The 20,482-nt window shown below is 41.7% G+C and overlaps 1 protein-coding gene across 17 annotated transcripts in view; it reads left to right on the forward strand.

The window, feature by feature from the left end:
- Positions 1-20,482, forward strand: part of SVIL (supervillin) — a 263,352-nt gene that overhangs the window by 141,553 nt on the left and 101,317 nt on the right. For 15 of the 17 annotated variants that reach the window (XM_084875354.1, XM_084875358.1, XM_084875345.1 and 12 more), the window contains 4 exons: positions 4,068-4,158; positions 12,658-12,716; positions 12,831-12,982; positions 17,501-18,173. In XM_084875354.1, the coding sequence (XP_084731480.1) occupies positions 12,709-12,716; positions 12,831-12,982; positions 17,501-18,173 (833 nt within the window). In that variant the 5' untranslated portion in view covers positions 4,068-4,158; positions 12,658-12,708. The remainder of the gene's footprint in view (positions 1-4,067; positions 4,159-12,657; positions 12,717-12,830; positions 12,983-17,500; positions 18,174-20,482) is intronic. The other 2 variants (XM_084875355.1, XM_084875360.1) reach the window with 1 other exon arrangement.

Genomic DNA, 20,482 nt, shown 5'->3' on the forward strand with positions numbered 1-20,482 from the left:
ACATGAGTCTGAGCCATACTTTCTAGCCAGTTCTTATTCTCCCGATCTGTTCATCTGCTTTCTCAGAAGTTGCCGGTCATTTAGTGGGAATAAGAGAGAGGTAATAAAGGCAAGAACAACGTGTAAAGATAATCACAAGGATTCCAGTAATAAGTTTACCCTCAAGATGGAGACTTAAAAATAGAATAAGTTTATAAACCTATGCAAAGAATACTGATGTTATCATTCATATATGCAAGGTAAGCAACGGTGATAAGGAGAGATGTTTTCCCAATCACATATTCTAAAGACGAAAAAAGGAAAGAAAGAAAGGAAGGAAGCTTATAATTGATATTATTAAATATTTGCCCTTCTAATGCCCTTTTCAATATTTAAAACTCTGTGTCACTATCAACAGTGTATAAAGTGTATACATAAGATACTTCAGAGTGAGTTTAGCATACACTGAAAATATTTTATTGTAGTCATTCATTATTTCATTTATTCTAAAGCTGGCCCAGCGTCAGGGGCTCAGTGCTTGAGTTAGCAATCGTGTGAAATTACAAGTGTCTTATTTTTATTAAGACACTTAATAAAAATAAGACACTTGTAATATATTCTACAAATAGGGAAATAGGATACAATTTGAGGGAATAACAGGTACATAATGTACATTCAGTGCTGGCTGGGACAGGCACTGGATCAGGGGTTCTTTCTTGAGGAAATGACCTTACTCGGAGGCCCAAACCAGGAGAGGACTCAGCCAGGATAGAAGGAGAGGCTGGAGAAGTGGAAATTCAGGTCGAGGCAGCATTTACTAGTACAGTAAACCATATTAAAGAGGCATGAGAGATCTTCCTGATAGTGCTTTGATTTTACATTGGTTTTTGAAAGGCTGTACTTTTGATTGGTGCTGACACAATTTGTAGCTTGTTTCAAGAGAATAAGTGCATATGGCACCAAGGGCTGACAGGTGATGATTTGTGAACTCTGTAAAAGTTCAGCAAAATGTTTAACTTGGAGGTGATTTTTAGTCTTCATTAGTGGCTTTATTGAGCTTTCTGATGAGCAGGAAAAAAGGAGGGAAATAGAAACATAGAGATGTTTATTTTTAAAAATATGAGAATATTTGTACCCCAAGCTGAATATTTCACTCATTGCATAATTTTGTTTTAATATAGAATTTTCCCTGAGGCTTTAGTTTCCCAAAGTACAGAACTTTATTAAATAATAAGTTAATTGATTAAAATAGCATGTCCTTCCTTAAGTAGGACACATTTCTGCATTTATTTAATTTGTTAGGTTTATACTAAATCATATATGTAAATGAAACACTGAAAGGAGTTGTTATTGCATTGCAATCCACTGTTTGGAAATTAGTGCTAATCCTAAATTTCTGATCTAAGCAGGTTTCCTGGGATCTTTTTTAAGCCATTTGGATTGTGATTTATAAACACTGGTTACTTTCAAGTATTATTATTAAATAATATAAATATATGTCACTCTTGTCCTATCTAATAAAAGAGTAATATGCAAATTCATCATACCTCTGCCACACCCACAAGCCATGACCACAAAACCACGCCCACCAGCCAATCAGGAGCAAATATGCAAATAAACCCAATCAAGATGGCTGTGGCCACAGAGAGCAGTAGGGAGCCTTGGGTTTCCCTGGCAAGGGAGGAAGCCTAGCTTTCTGCCTGCCCTTGTTGGCCTAGGCCTCCACTCAATGCTACAAAGTTTCAATTATAGAAGGTAAACAAATCCAAACAGAAATGGCTGCAGCTACAGAGCAAGCAAGAAGCTTAGTTCCACTCCAGGCTACAAAGTTTCAATTGTAGAAGATAAATAAATCCCAGATACCAGGGCCTCTGCTTGGGTCACCAGAGGGTGTGGCCAACCTGCAAACCACCACAGGCCCCTCACCCAGGCCACCCCATACCCCAAGGGAACCCCCACCCTGATCCGACACACCCTTCAGGGCAAACCAGTTGACCCTCACCCATGCACTAGGCCTCTATCCTATCTAATAAAAAAATAATATGCAGATTGACCATCACTCCAACACACAAGATGGCTGCCCCCATGTGGTCAAAGATCCTGCCCCCATGTGGACACAAGATGGCCATAACAAGATGGCCAGCAGGAGAGGCCAGTTGAGAGGGACCAGGCCTACAAAGGAAGGGCAGTTGTGGGCGATCAGGCCAGCAGGGGAGGACAGTTGGGGGCAATCAAGCCCACAGGGGAGGGCAGTTAGGAATGACTAGGTTGGCAGAGGAGGGAAGTTGGGGGTGACCAGGCCTGCAGGGAAGGGCAGTTGGGCTGGACCCAGGCCTGCAGAGGAAAGCAGTTGGGGGCAGGAGGGGAGAGACCAGGCCTGCAGGGGACAACAGTTGGAGGGGACCAGGCCTGCAGGGGAGGGCAGTTAGGGGTGACCAGGCCTGCCAGGAGAGGGCAGTTAGGGGCAAACAGGCTGGCAGAGGAGCAGTTAGGCATCAGTCAGGCTGGCAGCAGAATGATTAGGGAGTTATCAGGCTGGCAGGCAGAAGTGGTTAGGGGCAATCAGGAAGGCAGACAGGTTAGCAGTTGGGAACCAGCAGTCCTGGATTGTGAGAGGGATGTCCAACTGCCCTCAAGGGGTCCCAGATTGGAGAGGGTGCAGGCTAGGCTGAGGGAAAAACCCCTTTGTGCATGGATTTTGTGCACCAGGCCTCTAGTTTATGAATATAAGCCATACCACATTCTTAAGCAGTAACTGAGGCTTCAGATGAACTTGGTTCTAGGAAGATGGGATGGTGTGCAGGTTCCTTGACATTTAATTTCCATATCATACAAATTATCCCTGTGTCCTACTTACCCAGTATGCACAGCACTCTCTCAGACTGTTCTTGGACTGTGTACCCTGTAGAACAGAACACAAGTGGAGGACAGTACATGGGGAAGAATAGCTTTGCATTGAATGTATTTTTAGACCAATTGTTCACCTCTCTGGAGATGATTATGTCATTGGGGAATATTTATTTTTGTTTTCCTTGGTTTGTTTCCTTCCTGCGAGACAGTAACTCCATCTTGCCCAACTCCTGACATGTTCCAATGGAAGACCATGGAGTTGTCCATAAACTGTCTTGGGGCTGCAACTGTGCATAGTGTAAGAGCTGGAGCTAGAGTTTTATCTCATGTACTTTTCTTGCCAAATATGTGTTCTTGGGCAAGTCATTTACCAGTGTCCTAGTCTATAAGCCAAGGATGATAATTGTTCTGGTGGCATGCTGGAACCAGCTCCAGTCCCTATCAGAGCCAGTGTGTGTCTTCCAATTTTTAGCTCTGTGAGTTCTATGGAGAGCCTGGAAATCGGCTGTAGTGGGCTAATTTACACTACCAGCTAATAAAGCAAGTGCTTTTGAGGGGAGGGGGACAGGCACCCAAGAGGAAGGAGGCAGTTGTTAAACATTTATCACACCAGCATTTCGTTCCCACCTCATAGAATCTTGTGATGGGGCCTAAGGTAATATGTGGGGTCTTCTTAGCACAGAAGGAAAGGAGGTAGTAAGCACTCCATCCCTTTAATCTTCTCCCATTTCATTTCCTCTTTTTTCTTCCGACACATTTTCATGAGGTTTTTAGACCTATTCACCATGCTTTGCTTGCTTTGTTATTGGAAGGCATTTGTTTCTCTAATGCAATTTCAAAACAGGAAAGCATGTGCATCACCTAGATTGCAGATTTTCTGAGGAACAAAGTGTAGCGCAGAAAGGTCAAGTGAATGATCCAAGCTGAAACAGCTACGGTAGTGGCCGCTCTAGATGAAGTGGTCAGGCTGAATGATGTTCTCACCACCGTATGCCGTGCTGCCTGCCTATGTGAATGAAATTATTTAGTTGTACAAAAAGATAATATTAATGTAACTGTAAGTAAACGAAAAAGTTACCAATTCCCCAAAATAAAACTTTTTGCTTATAATCTATATATACACATTGAAATATATATAAAAGTAGCTTAATTTTTATGTTCTACCTTTTTTTTAACTTTATGTCATATATCTTGATTTAAATTAACTTGCAACATTTTATTAATGGAGATATTTTTAGCTTTCAGAAAGAGTTCTTGCTTGAAAATAAAGAACAACTTACTAACTGCGAAAGAAGAATCAATGCTAAACTTTTAACTGCACGTTCTCGAGGTAAGGCTTTTTCTAAATAGTTGACCAGAATCCTGAGCATATAACTAGTGTGTTATCTGGTTTTCTTTGAGAACTCTTAAACCTCCAGCATGTATTCTCCTTTGTGTCTCTTTCTGCCTCATCTAAGAATTAACCTCAATTAAACTTTCCTCTTGCATTTTTAATCCTCACTTTACTTTGTGTTTTTTCCCTTGCATTTTAGGCATGCTCAAGTTCTCACTGGAGGCTGGGGGTGGGGGTGACAAGGTTCCTAGAATCAACTTTACCTCGTTCCTCTCTCCTAGCTTTCACCATCTCCTAAGGTGGTGAGTTATGTTCATATGCCCATTGCTTTTCCATTCACACACCACCTTCCTCCAGCCTCTTGACGTTTTTTCAGTGTTGTGGCATTTACCCTTAGTATCTTATAGCTCCCCACTGGGCTACAACACTGGGCCTAAGTGCAGTCTGCCTCTTCATCACCTCTCTTTTTCCCCAAGTTGACACTCGCATTCGTTGAATTTGTATTTTCATTGGTAAAGAGGCACATGTAGTAAAATATTTTCAACTGCTATCAATTGAGGACCCCTAGTTTTGACTGTGAAGTGTTATTACCTGATCTTTGTCTCTACCCACTGTAACACTAGCATGGGGTAGTACCAGTTTACAAACTGTCTTTTTCCTGAATGAGCTGTGTAACCCTTACTTCAGAAGAAACAGGTTTGGCACAAGGTCAGATTATTTTTCTACTTAGGAAAGGATAAAAACAACTACCCACAAAATTAAGCCCAAAAGAAATTAGCCCAGAAAAAAAAATATGTAAAAGATTCACTGACAAATTGAGCTCCATTCTAAAGAATTGAATGGGTGATATGCCTACACATAGTCTGGGTAAAGGTGGATATTTGAAGGACACAGGAATTTGGCCTAGTGGAGAACACTTAAACGGGTCATTTTGTCAAGTACTTACAAAACTGTCAATTGAAATGTAGGCTTAATTCTAAATTGCTCCAGAGGCCAACAGCAAGAATAGTGTGTAGAATTAAGAGATTTCTTATAAGAAGAAAAATTCTGGTAATTCATAGAACCGAGAGTGAAATGGCCTGCATTATGATCTCATCAGCTCTCCTCATTAAATGTACAAGGCAGGTCATGTGACCATGTACTCAGGTAGGAAAGAGGCTGTGAGGATTGCTATCTGGATGGGTGTGTGGACCAGGTATGGAATGGAAGGGTCCTTGCAATTTCTAAGACTTTGTGAAAGGCAGAGAAACTCTATTTAATCTGAGCCAAATTAAAAATATATGAAGATAATCAGAACAAAGTAGAAGAATGAACAGATTGGTTTTAGAAATAGTTTAGAAGATTTGACTGATTAGGCAAAGTTCTATAGAGCAAAAGCCTTTTCTACCTGTTTAAAGTCTTCTTCCTCTCTATCCCAGTTTTTTTTTTTTTTAATAATATAGACATTGGAATTTTAAAAATTAAAAATAATATGAAATGCTAAGTAACTTTATGTATATATATAAAAAGCCAGCATCCATAAAGGTCATAACGACCTTAATGGACGGTCGCTATGATGCCCACTGTGGCCAGCAAACAGGCCTGATCAGGGGGTAGGACCAGCCGGCCAACCTCGCAGTCCCTCCCCCCTGCCCGCCTTCCTCTGATCCGACTCTTCCACCCCATCAAGATCAGGGCGGCCAGCCAAATGCCCCTTCTCTTCCCCCTGGCCAGCCCTGCAGCCCCTCCCCCCAGCCAGCTGGTCCCTGATCACAACCCCCCACCCCAATAAGGGGTGAGGGTGGGCAGCCAACCTCCTGCAACCCCTCCCCCCACCATCCTACCCTCAATGGGCCCCCACCACTCTGATAAGCCTGCAGCCTCTCCCCCTGGCCAGCCCTGCCTCTGACCTACTCCCCACCCCAATAGGGGGTAGGGCCAGCCAGCCAATCTCCTGCAGCCCCAATTGGGCCCAGGCTGGCCAGACCCCACCTGTGCATGAATTCATGCAATGGGCCTCTAGTATATAATAAAGTTTTAAAACATATAAGCTTAGTAACCAGTTTTATTAGAAATTTTATCAGAATTGGTCATAAAAACATAATTTTCACACATCAAAGATTTTTATTTCTAAATTAACAAAATGTCTAAAAGATGCTTAAAAGGTACCAGAGCCCTGCCTCCCTCAATTTTGCCTGAATTCCCACAGTTGTTTTTCACAACCTTTACGATGTGGGTGAGCATGTTAGGAAAGACCATGCATTACAGGAAAATTTTCATTTCATCATCATAACAGATATGTTAATGATTATAACAGCTCTTGGCAATATAATGTTAAAAATAGGAATTAGGACTTTTAATGGCAGAGTTTTATGTTTGTTTAGAAATTTCTTTCTCTTCATTTAGTGAGGGTTTTTGCTTCTGTGAAACTGAGCATTAAATTGATCATTTAGTTTCCTCACAGGGACTTCCTTTAACTGTGTCACCAACAGGTAGTCAAGGGATTTAAAATCCTTACCTATATGAAGACTATAATATAAAAATAGGTTTTCCATTTAGTAATTATAAAATGCACCAGATATATTACTCTACCTTTTTAATAGCTCCTCTGAGATATATTTTATATGCCGTTCAGCCCATCCATTTGAAGGAGGCTGTTTCAGTGGCATTCACAGGGCTGTACATCCATCCCACTGCCGGTTTTAGAACACTTTCTTCACCAAAAGAGAGACCCCACATTTAGCCATCACCCCTTCCCCTTAACACTCTAATTTTGTAATTACTTATTTTATAAGCTGCTTGTCTTTACATTAGTGGCTTTCATCCAAGTGTAAAGTTAAAGTGCTTCCTCCTGGGGCAGAGGAAGGTCAGTCTTTCAAATATTCTGGACCTGGCCTATGCTCTCCAGCTGTCAAATGCAGTGTCAGGGAGATGAGTTCTTGGCAGTCCCCTGCCACTTGTTTCTCTAGAAGATCTGTGTACTCAGGTTTAGAGGACTGAACTCCACAATAACTTTACCAGAAAGACTGTTTCTTAGAGCTGACAAAGAACTTATGTTTCCCGAGAAAAGCACTGGCAGACCTGAATGTTGGTATCAAATGTTATTACAAAGCAAAGTAGGCAGTTAAGTAATTTTATGTACCATTATAGCCCTGATGTCAAATCCTCTCAAATTGTCTTACTTGGAAAATAACTGACAAATTCCCATCAGAAATCCCTAAAAATATAGACCCATAAATACATATTGTGCAAGCAAGGGCAGCAGACTAAAAGGTGGGGTATGATAAAGGGATAATTTAGTACATCGCAAAGTCTTAAAGTCTTTGAAAGCAAAATAGAAAATTTATTACAACAGAAGGTAGATCTACTGAGCTTGTTTATATGTGGATTACTATTAATCACTATTACCATTTCCTGAACCATTTATGAATTATATACATTATGACACAGCATATAATCAATTCAATTATGGCTGTGTAATTGAATTTTTAAAATATTTTTATTCTTTACTTTTAGGAAATAGGAAGAATTTAGAGATACAGGCGCATCATGCTATAACTTATTCTTAAATGATTCATAAAAATAAATATGTAAATATATGTGCATGTATTTTATATACATATAAATATACATATGAAGAGAGGAAAAAAGGATAAAAATAAACCAAATATAGTAAAATGTTAACGTATTATGAAGGATGTCTCAACTTTTCTGTAAGTCTGAAATTACATAAAAATGTTAATTCTCTCCCAAGGATATGTTTTAATTGATTTTTAGAGAGATAAAGGAAGGGTGAGAGAAGTGGGGGAGAGAGAAACATTAATTGATCAGTTGCCTCTTATATGTGTGCTGACTAAGGATTGAACCTGCAACCTAGGTATATACTCTGTCCAGAAATCAAACCCATCACCTTTTGGTGTATGGGTTGATGCTCCAACCAAGTCATCTGGCCAGGGCTGAAAATTTTAAAGGAAAGAAAACTTCTTTTGGTAAACCATGAATAATAAGAAACTATTATCACTACTATTAGGTAGAAGATAACTGTGATAGAACTGTAGGAATAACCTGTCTAATAAAAGAGTAATGTGCAAATTGACCGTCACTCCAAGACACAAGATGTCTGCCACCAGATGGCCAGCAGGGCAGAGAAGTTGGGAGGGATCAAGCCTGCAAGGGAGGGCAGTTATGGGCAATCAAGTCTGCAGGGGAGGGCAGTTAGGGATGACCAGGCTGGCAGAGGAGGGAAGTTGGGGGAGACCAGGCCTGCAGGTAAGGGCAGTTGAGGGGAATCCAGGCTTTCAGGGGAGAGCAGTTAGGGGTTACCAGGCCTTCAGGGGAGGGCAGTTAGGGGTGATCAGGCTGGCAGGGGAGCAGTTAGGCATCAACCAAGATGGCAGGGTAGTGGTTAGGGGATGATCAAGCTGGCAGGCAGAAGCAGTTAGGGGCAATCAGGAAAGCAGGCAGACAAGCAGATGGGAGCCAGGACAGTTGGAAATGCCTCAAGGGGTCCCAGATTGGAGGGTGCAGGCTGGGCCAAGAGTCACACCCCCGTGCACGAATTTCATGCACTAGGCCTCTAGTCTATAAATGAAACAGTGGGCTGACAACATTAGATTTCTATAGCAAGGAGAACTATTATAATTTCTTAGAATTAGCTTTTTTCCAATGTTTGTGATAAACCTGACCAGATTTTAGTGAGAGGACTTGAGGAGGACTACAAGTGCCCATTTGAGGTGTTTGTTTTTTTTTCTGGAAAGGGATGATAAAGAACACATCACTGATTCAAATAAAGCATCAATATATTTTATAAAACTGAGGTTTTTTTCTATGAAATAGATATATTAGAATAATTATATTACTTGTTGTTTTACTGATTTTACTTTTAAATTATAGACTTGGAGAAAGGAAGCCAAACTCAAGATATCTATTACTTCCATACCATTCCTTTCTTCTTTAATCTCATGTTTATAAGAATGAGGCAAATCTTGATAATTAAAAATATATTTGTAAGAAAGAACAGATTGAGAGATAATCTTTTTTTTTTCTGGAGGATTTTAAAAAATATATATTTTATTGATTTTTTACAGAGAAGGAGAGTGATAGAGTGTTAGAAACATCAATGAGAGAGAAACATCGGTCAGTGGCCTCCTGCACACCCTCTATAGGGGATGTGCCCGCAACCAAGGTACATGCCCTTGACTGGAATTGAACCCAGGACCCTTCAGTCCGCAGGCCGATGCTCTATCCACTGAGCCAAACTGGTTCCTGCTGCTGGAGGATTTTTTAAATTTTTCTAATATACTTACTGTAGATTTTCACTAAAATCAATAAGCTCATTGATACATTTAAAATATAGTTTGATTTATGATCTCATTGCATTTCTCAGTACATAATCAGAGAGGACTATAAGATTTTAGGTTTGAAATTATTTTGAGTTTGAATCTAGGTTTGATTGAAAAGAGTGCAGTGATGGTCTAGTGGTGTCTGTCATTAGTATATCCTAAGGCATAAACTCGGGAAAAAGACTGCCTTTTGGAAATATCTGGGCTGAGTTCAATGATTCTCAACCCAGGACAGTACCATTTTAAAGGGGGCTTTGCAAATTCATGGGAACATTTTTGTGTCACAACAACTGGCATTTAGTAGGAGAGCCATGCCTACTCACCATCCTGCAGTGCAAGCCTTACAGCAAAGATATTGCCCATTCCAAAGGCCATAGTGATCAGTGATCTACTCCAGATCCAGTCTTCTGTGAGTCTGTGACCCTGATGCAGTGCACCTGTATGTCTGCTAAATGCTACCCTGAGACTTCGTGTACCTGGCAGTGAGTGGCTAACAGGGGGCTGTGTTCACTGCTGGGTTGCCTAGCTTGTTTTGTTCAGAAAGCACAGAGATGGACAGTAGGATAACTTGGCTTACCTGCCCTGTCCCTCTCTTTCCTCTCACTGCCCCAGACTTCTTGGGCTTTAGTTTCTGTGATGAACTATATTCTGACCATCATTTCGCTTTACCCCTTCTCACATTATCTTAGTCCTTGTAGAATACTGAAACTGGGTGGTAATGGCAGTAAGAAAGGTATAGTTTTGTTGTGGGTGGAACATTTACATAATCTACAATTAGTAGATCTTTCCTTCTAGAATATGGGAAAAAATGTTAGGAAACAGCTTGTTGTTAAGCTTTCTCACCATACTGCTGAGGTTACTTTTTTCTTCAGTTGCATATTTATAGAAAAATATTAAAAATGTATGACTTAAAAGTGACTTTCACAGTCTTAAATTAGGACAAAAATCGTATGTCTTAACTTTTCCCATTGGAAGTTATATGCCATTCTGTGTGTGTTATAGTAATATGAGTGGCCCAGTGCACAAAACTTGTGCATTCGGGGGATGGGTGGGGGTGGGTAGGACCAGCCTGGCCTGCATTCTGTCACATTGCAGGAGCTCCATAATCCATCACCCCAAAGAGGTAGGTCCCATCTACCCATCCAGTGCTTCTCGATGGATTGCCCCAAAGAGGTAGGCTGGAGCCAGGGGACCCACGCCTCTGTGCTGCATGAAGCTGTGAGGCCCACAGGCCTTATCATGCCAAGCAGAGGGACCCCCAGGCCTCATTTCACGGAGGCCTCCACCGGGCCCCACCTCTGGGCTGGGCTGTATGGAGGCCTGCTGACTCCCAGTGCAGGCTTACAGAGGCCTCCACCAGGCCCTGCCCCCGGTCTCCACCCACCCAAGCCTGCTGTGCATGCAGCCTCCTGCTGATTACACGTGAGGATGTCCCAATCATTTGCATATTATCCTTTTATTAGTATAGGTAGATTTTATTCTTACCTTGTCATATGCATTGGAACTGCTATAACAAAAATACCATAAACTGGGTGGCCTACAAACAGCAAAATTTTACTTGTCACTGTGCCAGAGGCTGGAAGATCAAATCAGGGTGCCAGCAAGGTCAGGTTCTGATGAGGACCTTCTTCTGGGTTGCAGACAGCCTCCCTTTTGTAGTATCCTTTGTGGTGGAAGGAGAGAGGGGCCTCTGTGAGGCCTGTTCTGTGCAAGCACTAATTGTAATCATTAGGCCAGAGCCTATGCTCTTTCAAAGATCGCATCTCCAAATATCATCACTTTGGGGAGCAGGATTTCAACATATGAGTGGGGGGGTCAGGGACATAAACTTTCAGACCATAACATGGGTGAAGTAGGTTTGGGGGAAAAAGGTAAGTGTCATGTGCATGTCTATTTCTCAGGTATGGTTTTGAGGCATAAGAATAAGGCATACCTTTAAAAGCACTTGGAGTTTGGTTTCAATAGCTTCTTGAGCAGTCTTGTAAAAAATACAGCTCCACCCTCCACTTTGGAGATTTAAATAAATAATTGATATACTTTGGCTTATATCATCTCACTAGAGTTAATTTGTTAACTGAGGAGCCATTGTTAGCTACAAGGCAGCGGGGTGGATGCCCCATTATCATTATACCCTTGTGTTCTAAATAGGACCATAATTCACATTGCAGGGCAAGTACACCTCTGCCTCTGGCTACTCTGCTTCCTGGTAAGGCCAAGTGAGAGAGAGACTCTTTTGAAGCCAACAATCTTAACAGTGACCCCTCTCTCTAACCCTTCCTGAGCCCTCTGTAGGAACCATTCAGATGAGCCCTCATGAATTCCTGTGATTGCGGAGGAGGCCAGAGAGAGACCTTTATTCTCCACAAAATTGGGCTATTTCTCCAAAGAAACAATTATTTGGCATCTTAGTAATATCTTTGTAGTTAGTATCACATGAGATCCTTTCAACATCACAGCAGAACATTCATCGGGTCATGCAGTGTTGCTAAGAAAATTACAGTAATCACTTTGTCTATCATGCACCTAAATTATAGCAAGGAAACACATGTCAACATTTCCTCCCAGGGAAAGCCTGTGGGAGGGGTTGAGAGACTGTGTTAATGTACATGGTATATTGGTACCACTGGAAATACAATTAGATAGTTATGGATATTTACGGGTTAAATGATAGGGTGAAATAGGAGTGATGAGTCTCGGCTGTTGTAGTTTGCTGAAGGGTATGCAGGGCAGGAGTAGAGTGGGGCATAGTATTAATCTCTACTGTTGCAAATGTCAATGAAAAGTTAAAAATACTTCCTAACTCTAATACCAACTAAAAATAGTTACTGAGATTTTTTGTTCGCTAGGGAGATCTTACTGGTTAGGCCGCCTCTGGCTCCCCTGAATGAAATACATATTGCTGTTGTCACTCTGCCCCTTACTCTTATGGTTTTACTTCTTAGCCCATCCTGTTGGGGTGTGTGTGTGTGTGTGTGTATACACTCATTTGGTACCTGCCTGCCTCATTATAAGACAACCTCCAGGAAAGCAGGAACTGTGTCAGTTTTGTGTGTCACTGTCACCTGGGCAGCCATGAGCAGAAATAGGAGTTCAATAAATATATGTTGCATGAAGGAGTAAAATGAATGGATGACTGGTAAATGCTGGACTACTTTATTCTCTTATTTTGTTTTGGTTACAGAATTAAGAAACACCTTTGAACCAAGGAGGAAAGAATTTTTAAAAATGAAAAGGTAAGTGATATATTGTATGTAATTTGCAAGTAGAAGAGCTTGCTTGGCAAAGCCATGTTCAATTTTCCCTTAGAGTTGATTTTCTCTTTTTGTGTGTATGTGTGTTTTACACAGAAAAGAAAGAATCGCCAGGCGCTTAGAAGGAATTGAAACGGACACCCAGCCCATCCTCTTGCAGAGTTGCACAGGGTTAGTTACTCACCGGCTGCTAGAAGAAGACACGCCCAGATACATGCGAGCCACAGACCCGGCCAGCCCCCACACCGGTGAGCATCCCTGGTGGCCATCATCAGGCAGGCTGCTCCAGCCTAGCCTTTTTATCTAATGGGATTGGAAAGTGAGATGCTCACAAAAGTGAATTGTGTAGGTGTTATTACACAGATCTGTTAAAAACATCAATAACACATTTATGTCCGCTCTGTCCTCCTCACGACTGGTTGAGGGCAGCTCCTACATTGAGCATCTGTCCCCTGGTGGTCAGTGTATGTCATAATGACTGGTCATTCCATATGTCTTTCTGCCATTTGGTTGATTTGTATATTAGGGTTTTATTATATAGGACTAGAGGCCTGGTGCATGAAATTTGTGCACTGGGGGGTGTCCCTCTGCCCAGTCTGTACCCTCTCCAATCTGGGTCCCCTCGGGGGATATCCGACTGAACATTTAGGCCCAATCCCACCTGCTTGCCCCTAACAGCTTTAGCCTGCCAGACTGATCACCCCATAACCACTCCACTGCTGGCCTGATCAATGCCTAACTGCTCCCCTGCCAGCCCAATCACCCCCAAATGCCCTCCCCTGCTGGTCCAATTGCCCCTACTATCCTCCCCTGCCAGCCTGATCATTCTCTAACTGCTTGTACCCCTGCACCAGCCTGATCACCCCTAACTTCTTGCTCCCCTGCTGGCCTGATTGCCCCTAACCACCTCTGCCTTGGCCCCTGCCACGTGTCTTTGTCTGGAAGGAAATCAGATGTCCAGAAGATGTCTGGTCAACCTAGTCTAATTAGCTTTTACCCTTTTATGAGTATAGACTAGAGGCCTAATGCACAAAATTCGTGCAAGAGTAGGCCTTCATTCCCCCAGCTTCCAGCACTGGCTTCCCTCTGGCACTGGGATCCAGGCTTCCATCCAGCACCAAGGAACTGGGCTTCCCTTTGGCATCTAGGACCTGGACTTATCTCTAGCCACCGGTAGTCACCTGGGACCGGGCTTCCTTAACAACCCTGACTTCGTACAGAAGGATGTCTGGTCTAATTTGAATATTATGCTTTTGTTATTATAGATTAACCTATTATACACATGAGGGTTTACTTTTGGCTATAAACTTGGTACTCTATTTTTACTTATTCATGTATGTAACTTTTAAAATCTTAGTTCTCTGGTTTTCTTACCAGAGATGATCAGAAACTATAGAGATATACAAACCAATAATGTCATGCAGTGAGACCAAAACCCCTTTCTGGGGAAGAAGCCAGAACCATCTATACTAATAAAAGCCTAGGTGGCCCTCACGGTCTCATGCCCTCACTTCATCACAAGATGGCCACCCATGTTGTCACAAGATGGCTGCCTCCACATCATCACAAAATGGTCACCACAAGATGGTCAGCAGGGGAAGGAAGTTATGGGGAATCAAGCCAGCAGGGGAGGGCAGTTGGGGGTGAAATCAGCCTGACAAGGGAGCAGTTAGGTGGTCATCAGGCTGGCAGGCAGGCAGGCAGGCCAGGCAGATGAGCTGTTAGGAGCCAGCAGTCCCAGACTATGAGAGGACTGTCCAACTAAACCATAAGTTGGACACCCCCCAAGGTGCCCCAGATTGGACAGGGTGCAGGCATGGCTGAGGAACACCCCTCCGTGCATGAATTTCATGCACTGGACCTCTCTATAATAAAAACCTAAACGACCATTATGGCAGAACAGCCAGAATGACCAATTGCTATGATGCTCACTGACCAACAGGGGCAGACGCTCAATGAAGGAGCTGTCCCCTGGTGGTCAGTGTGCTGCCACGAGGGGAGTGCTGCTCATTCAGAAGCTAGGTTCATGGCTGGCAAGCACAGCGGCAGTAGCAGCAGCCTCTCCCGCCCTGTGGCAGCACTAAGGACCAGTGAGCAGACAGGCATCTCCTGGGGGTCCCAGGCTGTGAGAGGGCACAGGCTGGGCTGAGGGGTCCCCCCCTTAGTGCATGAATTTCATGCACTGGACCTCTATTATAAGACCATTTAAGCATCACATGTTAGGGAGAAAAGGGAGAGTTATTCAATAAATTGTTCTTGGAAAAGTGGTTGCTTGTGGGGTGGGGTAGGGAACATATTTCTCTTCTCATTTTAAACATAAAAGTAAGTTCCAATTAATTACATGATTAATTTAACTAAAATTAAAAAAAAACATGAAAACATAGGTGAATACATAATTCAAGTTGAATTGAAAAGGACTTTTAAAACACAGAAACAGCTGTGGAAATCACAAATGACCAGGTCAATCGACTTGACTACATAATGATTAACATCTGTATTCCCAAGAAAAATCTTACAAGTAGACTTCACAAGAAGGTTAATCAAGTTTGAAATATTTATAAGATAAAGACTCATGTTTCTCCTATAAACATTGACACAAACCAATAAAAATGACACTATGAATTAATAGAATACAGAGCAATAAGCTTGACCAGGTATTTCAGAGAAGAAAAAGATAATACAGATGGCTAGTAAACAATAGAAAAATATGTTTATTCTCTTTTTCTAATAATCAAAGGAAATTTTAAAAATTAGCCCTCAATGTTTATAAGAGGAGAACGAGCATATAGTGCAGATTCAAGTGAAAATTGATGTAAACTTTATATGAATCAATTCAACAGTCTAGAATGTATATTAAAATGATGGTGCAGCCATTATTGAAAATAGTATGGAGTTTCTACAAAAAATTAAAAATTGAACTCCCATTTGACTCAGTTCTCAATATATCCCAAGAAATCAGAAACACCAGTGAGAAAGGATATATGCACCCCTATGTTCATAGCAGCACAATTTACAATGGCTAAGATTGAGAAACAGCCTTACTGCTCATCAGCAGATGAGTGGATTAGAAAACTGTGGTACATCTACACAATGGAATACTATGCTGCTGTAAAAAATAAGGAACTCTTAACATTTATAACAGCATGGATGGACCTGAAGAGCATTATGCTAAGCAAAATAAGCCTGTTGGAGAAAGATAAATATCACATGATCTCACTCATTTGTGGAATATAATGAACATAAACTGATGAACAAAAATAGAGCCAGAGACACAGAAGCATTGAATAAATTGTCAAACCTCAAGGGGAAAGCAGGGAGGGAGTTTGGGGGTAAGAGATCAACCAAACAACTTGTATGTATGCATATGAGCATAACCAATGGACACAGACAGTAGAGGGAAGAGGGCTTGTTCTGGGGGGTGGGAGTAGCTGGGAAGTGGTCAATGGGGGAAAAAGGAGACATATGTAACACTTTAAACAATAAAGAATTTTTAAAAAAAGAGTGAAGGCAAAAAAAAAAAATGTTGTAACTCCTGATAAAGGAGTTTTACAGGTCTGTTGAGATAATAATTAGGAAAATCAGACTGATTAAGAGACAGAGACAACTTAAATGTCAAGTAATAGAAAAAGGATTAAATTAATGATGCATGCCTATTGGATAAACTATTACAAAGCCTTAAAAGAATGATGTCTTCAAAATAAGAGTTCCAAGTATAGGAAAGTATTTTATCTAGAACATGAATATTATATAAAAATTATTCTACATAGAGAAAGATAAATCAATTATGTAAAAGACTAGAAGGACTAAATAGAAATGTTTGGTAAATTACTAATTTATTATTGACTAGAGGCCCAATTTGTGCAAGAATGGGCCTTCCTTCCCCTGGCTGCCGACAGTGCCTTTGCTCTGGCCCAGAGCTGCCTTTCCGCCTTCCCATGCTGCCCAGAGGCTCGAAGTGACTGGGGTGGTGCAGAACACCTGCATTGTCACCATGGTGACAATGCAAGCAATCACACCCTGCCCACAGCTGCTAGGTGCCAGTGTATGCAAATTAACCCACCCTATTTGTTGTTTTATTTGCATACTCACTCCTGATTGTCTGGTGGGTGTTGCAAAGTTACGGTCAATTAGCATGTTAATCGATTGTTATAAATTAGTGATTACTGGTGATTTGGGCTTTTACCTCCCTATGTTTTCATGGTAGACATTTTCTATTTCAAGCATGTGTGCTACAGTTGGAAAAATCCACTTCTATTTTATAAAACCTGGTGAATACTGACATGGGCCATTATTGTTATGGTTAATCTCAGATCCTATGAAATCACAATCCCTCACTTGTCAGATTACAGCAGTTCAAATATCATCTTTTTTCTAGAGAGCTCTGAACTCATCCTCTGGTCTCACACATGAAATATTAAACTCAGAAATAAAAAGCAGTAAAATAAATACATAAATAATAGTATATTAGTAAGAGGATATAAGCCCTGGACAAGGACTGAAGAGCTCTCAGGAATGAGGACTGAACGTTAGTTTAGCCCTTGCTTTACATGACTTGCAGAGCCCATAGAACATTCCCAGTCTTTACGTATTTCACTGAAGATCTCAAACCTCCAACATCCCAGGTAACCATTTAGCTGATACACTTATATGAGCTAAAATGGTCCTTCAGAGCTAGTGTGCTCAAGTGTGTATTATGTACATAACAGAGTATGGTAAATATATCTTTACTTAAATTTATGTTTATTATTCATGTGATCTTCTTGTAGGCCGATCAAATGAAGAGGAAGAAACTTCTGATTCTTCTTTAGAAAAGCAGACTCAACCTAAACACTGCACAGAAACCTCAGGTGTCCATGGTGACTCATCCTATAGTTCAAGTATGGACACCCAGGGCCTTGAATCCAAAGCTGAAAGGATTGCAAGATACAAAGCGGAGAGGAGACGGCAACTGGCAGAAAAATATGGGCTAGCTCTGGATTCTGAAGCAGACTCCGAATCTTTGTCTCGATTTACCAAGTTCAGGAGGGAGTCAGATGCTGTTGAGAAAAGGGGAGGAAAAAGTGACAGGCTGGCTGAGTCAAGCAAAGATTTCGGTTCTCTGTACACCAGCACTGAGATCCCAAGGCTCAAAACCTGCATGGCTGAATCCCAGGACTATGCCCTCCATGCCAGGGATGGTGTTTCCAACACAGAGGTGCTGCTAAACATGGAAAACCAAAGACGAGGTCAAGAGCTGAATGCTTCTGGGCAGCAGGCCCTGGACCTGCCTCCCACAGTTGAGAGTTCCTCATCCTTCCAATTTTGCGGGCAAGGCTGCTCCTTCAGTGACGTGCCAAAGTCCCCAAAGCAAATGCACAGCATGCCCCTCTCTTCACCTGGGCAGCCAGCCTCCCCAAGCCACTCTGTTGACCCACCACTCCCTACTGAAGCTCGATCAAGGTAAGCATTCAGCCCCACTGACCACTTGTCTTCTCATGGCTTCAAAGGTCTTAGAGTCTGGGTATTCCTGGTATTATTTAGAATCTTGGCTCATATATATGATGTTTTAATTTTCACAATATCAAAACAGGCTCTACCAAAGCAGGAAGCCTTATTTATTTATTTATTTATTTATTTATTTATTTAATAAACTAAACAGGTGTCATGGAAGCACTTTCATGGATGCCTTGTTTTAGGGCCCTTGTTTTTACTGGTTCTCAACTGCCTTTTAACGTTATCTTTTTCTTTTATTTGTTTTTCTGTAATTATACCCAAGACTTTTTTGGTGATTGCTTTTATTGTCATTTAAAATTCCAAAGCAGAAGGACCACCAGTAACCACTGTAAGGGTTTTGGTTTAGGGTATGAGGTGTGACTACAGTATATAATGACTATAACTAGAACATGTAGTTATGTGATTATATCAGCACACCAAGAATACAGTTGTTTGTAAGAATACCTTATTAAAAAGATCAGCCATTAAGAGAAACAACTGTGTAATAAGATCAAAGATAAGAACAGTTCTTCATTTGGAAAAATTAGAAAAGGCATTAATTCAGAAAGTCAAGTACCAGAAGAGAGTATATGTTTCTAAATTTAAATTTCTAGATTAAATATTTAGATTTAAATTTAAAAAGTGTGGTGAGCATCTTTAAAATGTAATTACTTAAACATCCTACTTTAAGGTTTGAGGTAATTGTCTAGAACAGTGATCTGAAAACTCATTAGTCAACAGAGCCAAATATTGAAATTTCTTTTGAGAGCCGAAAACCGACTTCTGCACATGGGCCACAAAGTTTCAATCGCAAAGTTTCAATCACTGCCTGCATGTGATATTTTGTGGAAGAGCCACACTCAAGGAGCCAAAGAGCCACATGTGGCTCACTCACAAGCCGCAGTTTGCTGACCACTGGTCTAGGTCAACTAGATCTAAATAAACTTAAAAGTGTATTTTTGAGCTCAAGCAGGCATTAGTTTCACAGGTGAATTGAGGAGAGATGAGAACCTAAGGTCAAGCAAATTTACTCTGAAGGAAAAAAAGTTGGAAAGTACTTCTATTTATTTCACATAAGGACAGCAGTAAATGTGATCGCTTTTAAGTAGTGGTAATACATCTAAAGGAGTTCATTTTTATTCTTAAAGTTTATTGAGCCAAAGGTCTGTCTTTACTCACTTGATCATCCACACTGAAATATTTAGTGACATCAGCTTCTAAGATAGTTAAATACTATAGATCCTGAGATTGTATTTTGAGGGCCTTTGTTTAGCCTTTGGACTTGACATTTAGGGACTGTGACCTGTTGTCTTATATTTTGAAAAGAAAGCTTGGTGTTTGGAAAAATTGCATTTCATATTATAAACAGTGTTCTTGACTTAATTAATTTCTACCAAAGAAAATTTTTCATGTGCTCTGTGAGAAGGACAAAGAAACCTAACATTCCAATTTAGGAAAAAAGAGATTTACAATGACCTGGTTTTAAAAAAATAATGGGGAATCTAATTTCTGGTTGCCATATTATGACATCTGTTTAAGCTGTTATATACAGTATATAATAGGTTAGTCAGCTGGATCATCCTATCTAATAAAGAGGGAATATGCAAATTGACAGTCACACCATCACAAAAGATGGCGGTGGCCACAGCAGAGGTGAGGTTTCCGTAACACAAGATGGCTGCACCCACAGTGGAGGCTGAGTTCCCGTAAGGAGCCTTAACGAGCTATCAGCAGGGACCTGAGGCTGTGTGGCGCTAGGCCTGGGTAGAGGACCTGAGGCCACACCCCCTACCTGGCAGGGCCTGACAGGGGACCTCAAGCCATGCCCCCTGCCCGGTGTGGATTGATGGGGGATCTCAAGGTGTGCCCTGGCCCCGAAGATGGGCCGGGGGACCTCAGACTGCTTCCCCTGCCCTGGGCCTGGTGACCTCAGGCCGTGATTCCCACCCTGGCGCTGGGGGACCTGAGGCTGCGCCCCCCACCCAGCAGGGTTGGATGGGGGAACTGAGACTACGCGTCCACCCTTTCCTGCCCCTCCCACCCCCACTTCGTCTGGCAGGGCTTGGCCGGTCTGGTCTGGATCTTGCCCTCTTGCCTGATGGGGATGGGGCCAGCAGGGTCTGGGTCTCACATGATTTTTAGGTGCCATATGAGGGCCGGGACTTGACTCTGGGTCTTGTGATGCGCCCCAGACTCTGACAGGAGAAATATTTTCATATACATTTTACTAATTTTCTTTCATCTCTGACACTTATATTATAGAGAAAGGGCAAATA

This window comes from Pipistrellus hanaki, assembly GCF_964339955.1.
Source record: "Pipistrellus hanaki genome assembly, chromosome: 1".
Lineage (NCBI taxonomy): Eukaryota > Metazoa > Chordata > Mammalia > Chiroptera > Vespertilionidae > Pipistrellus > Pipistrellus hanaki.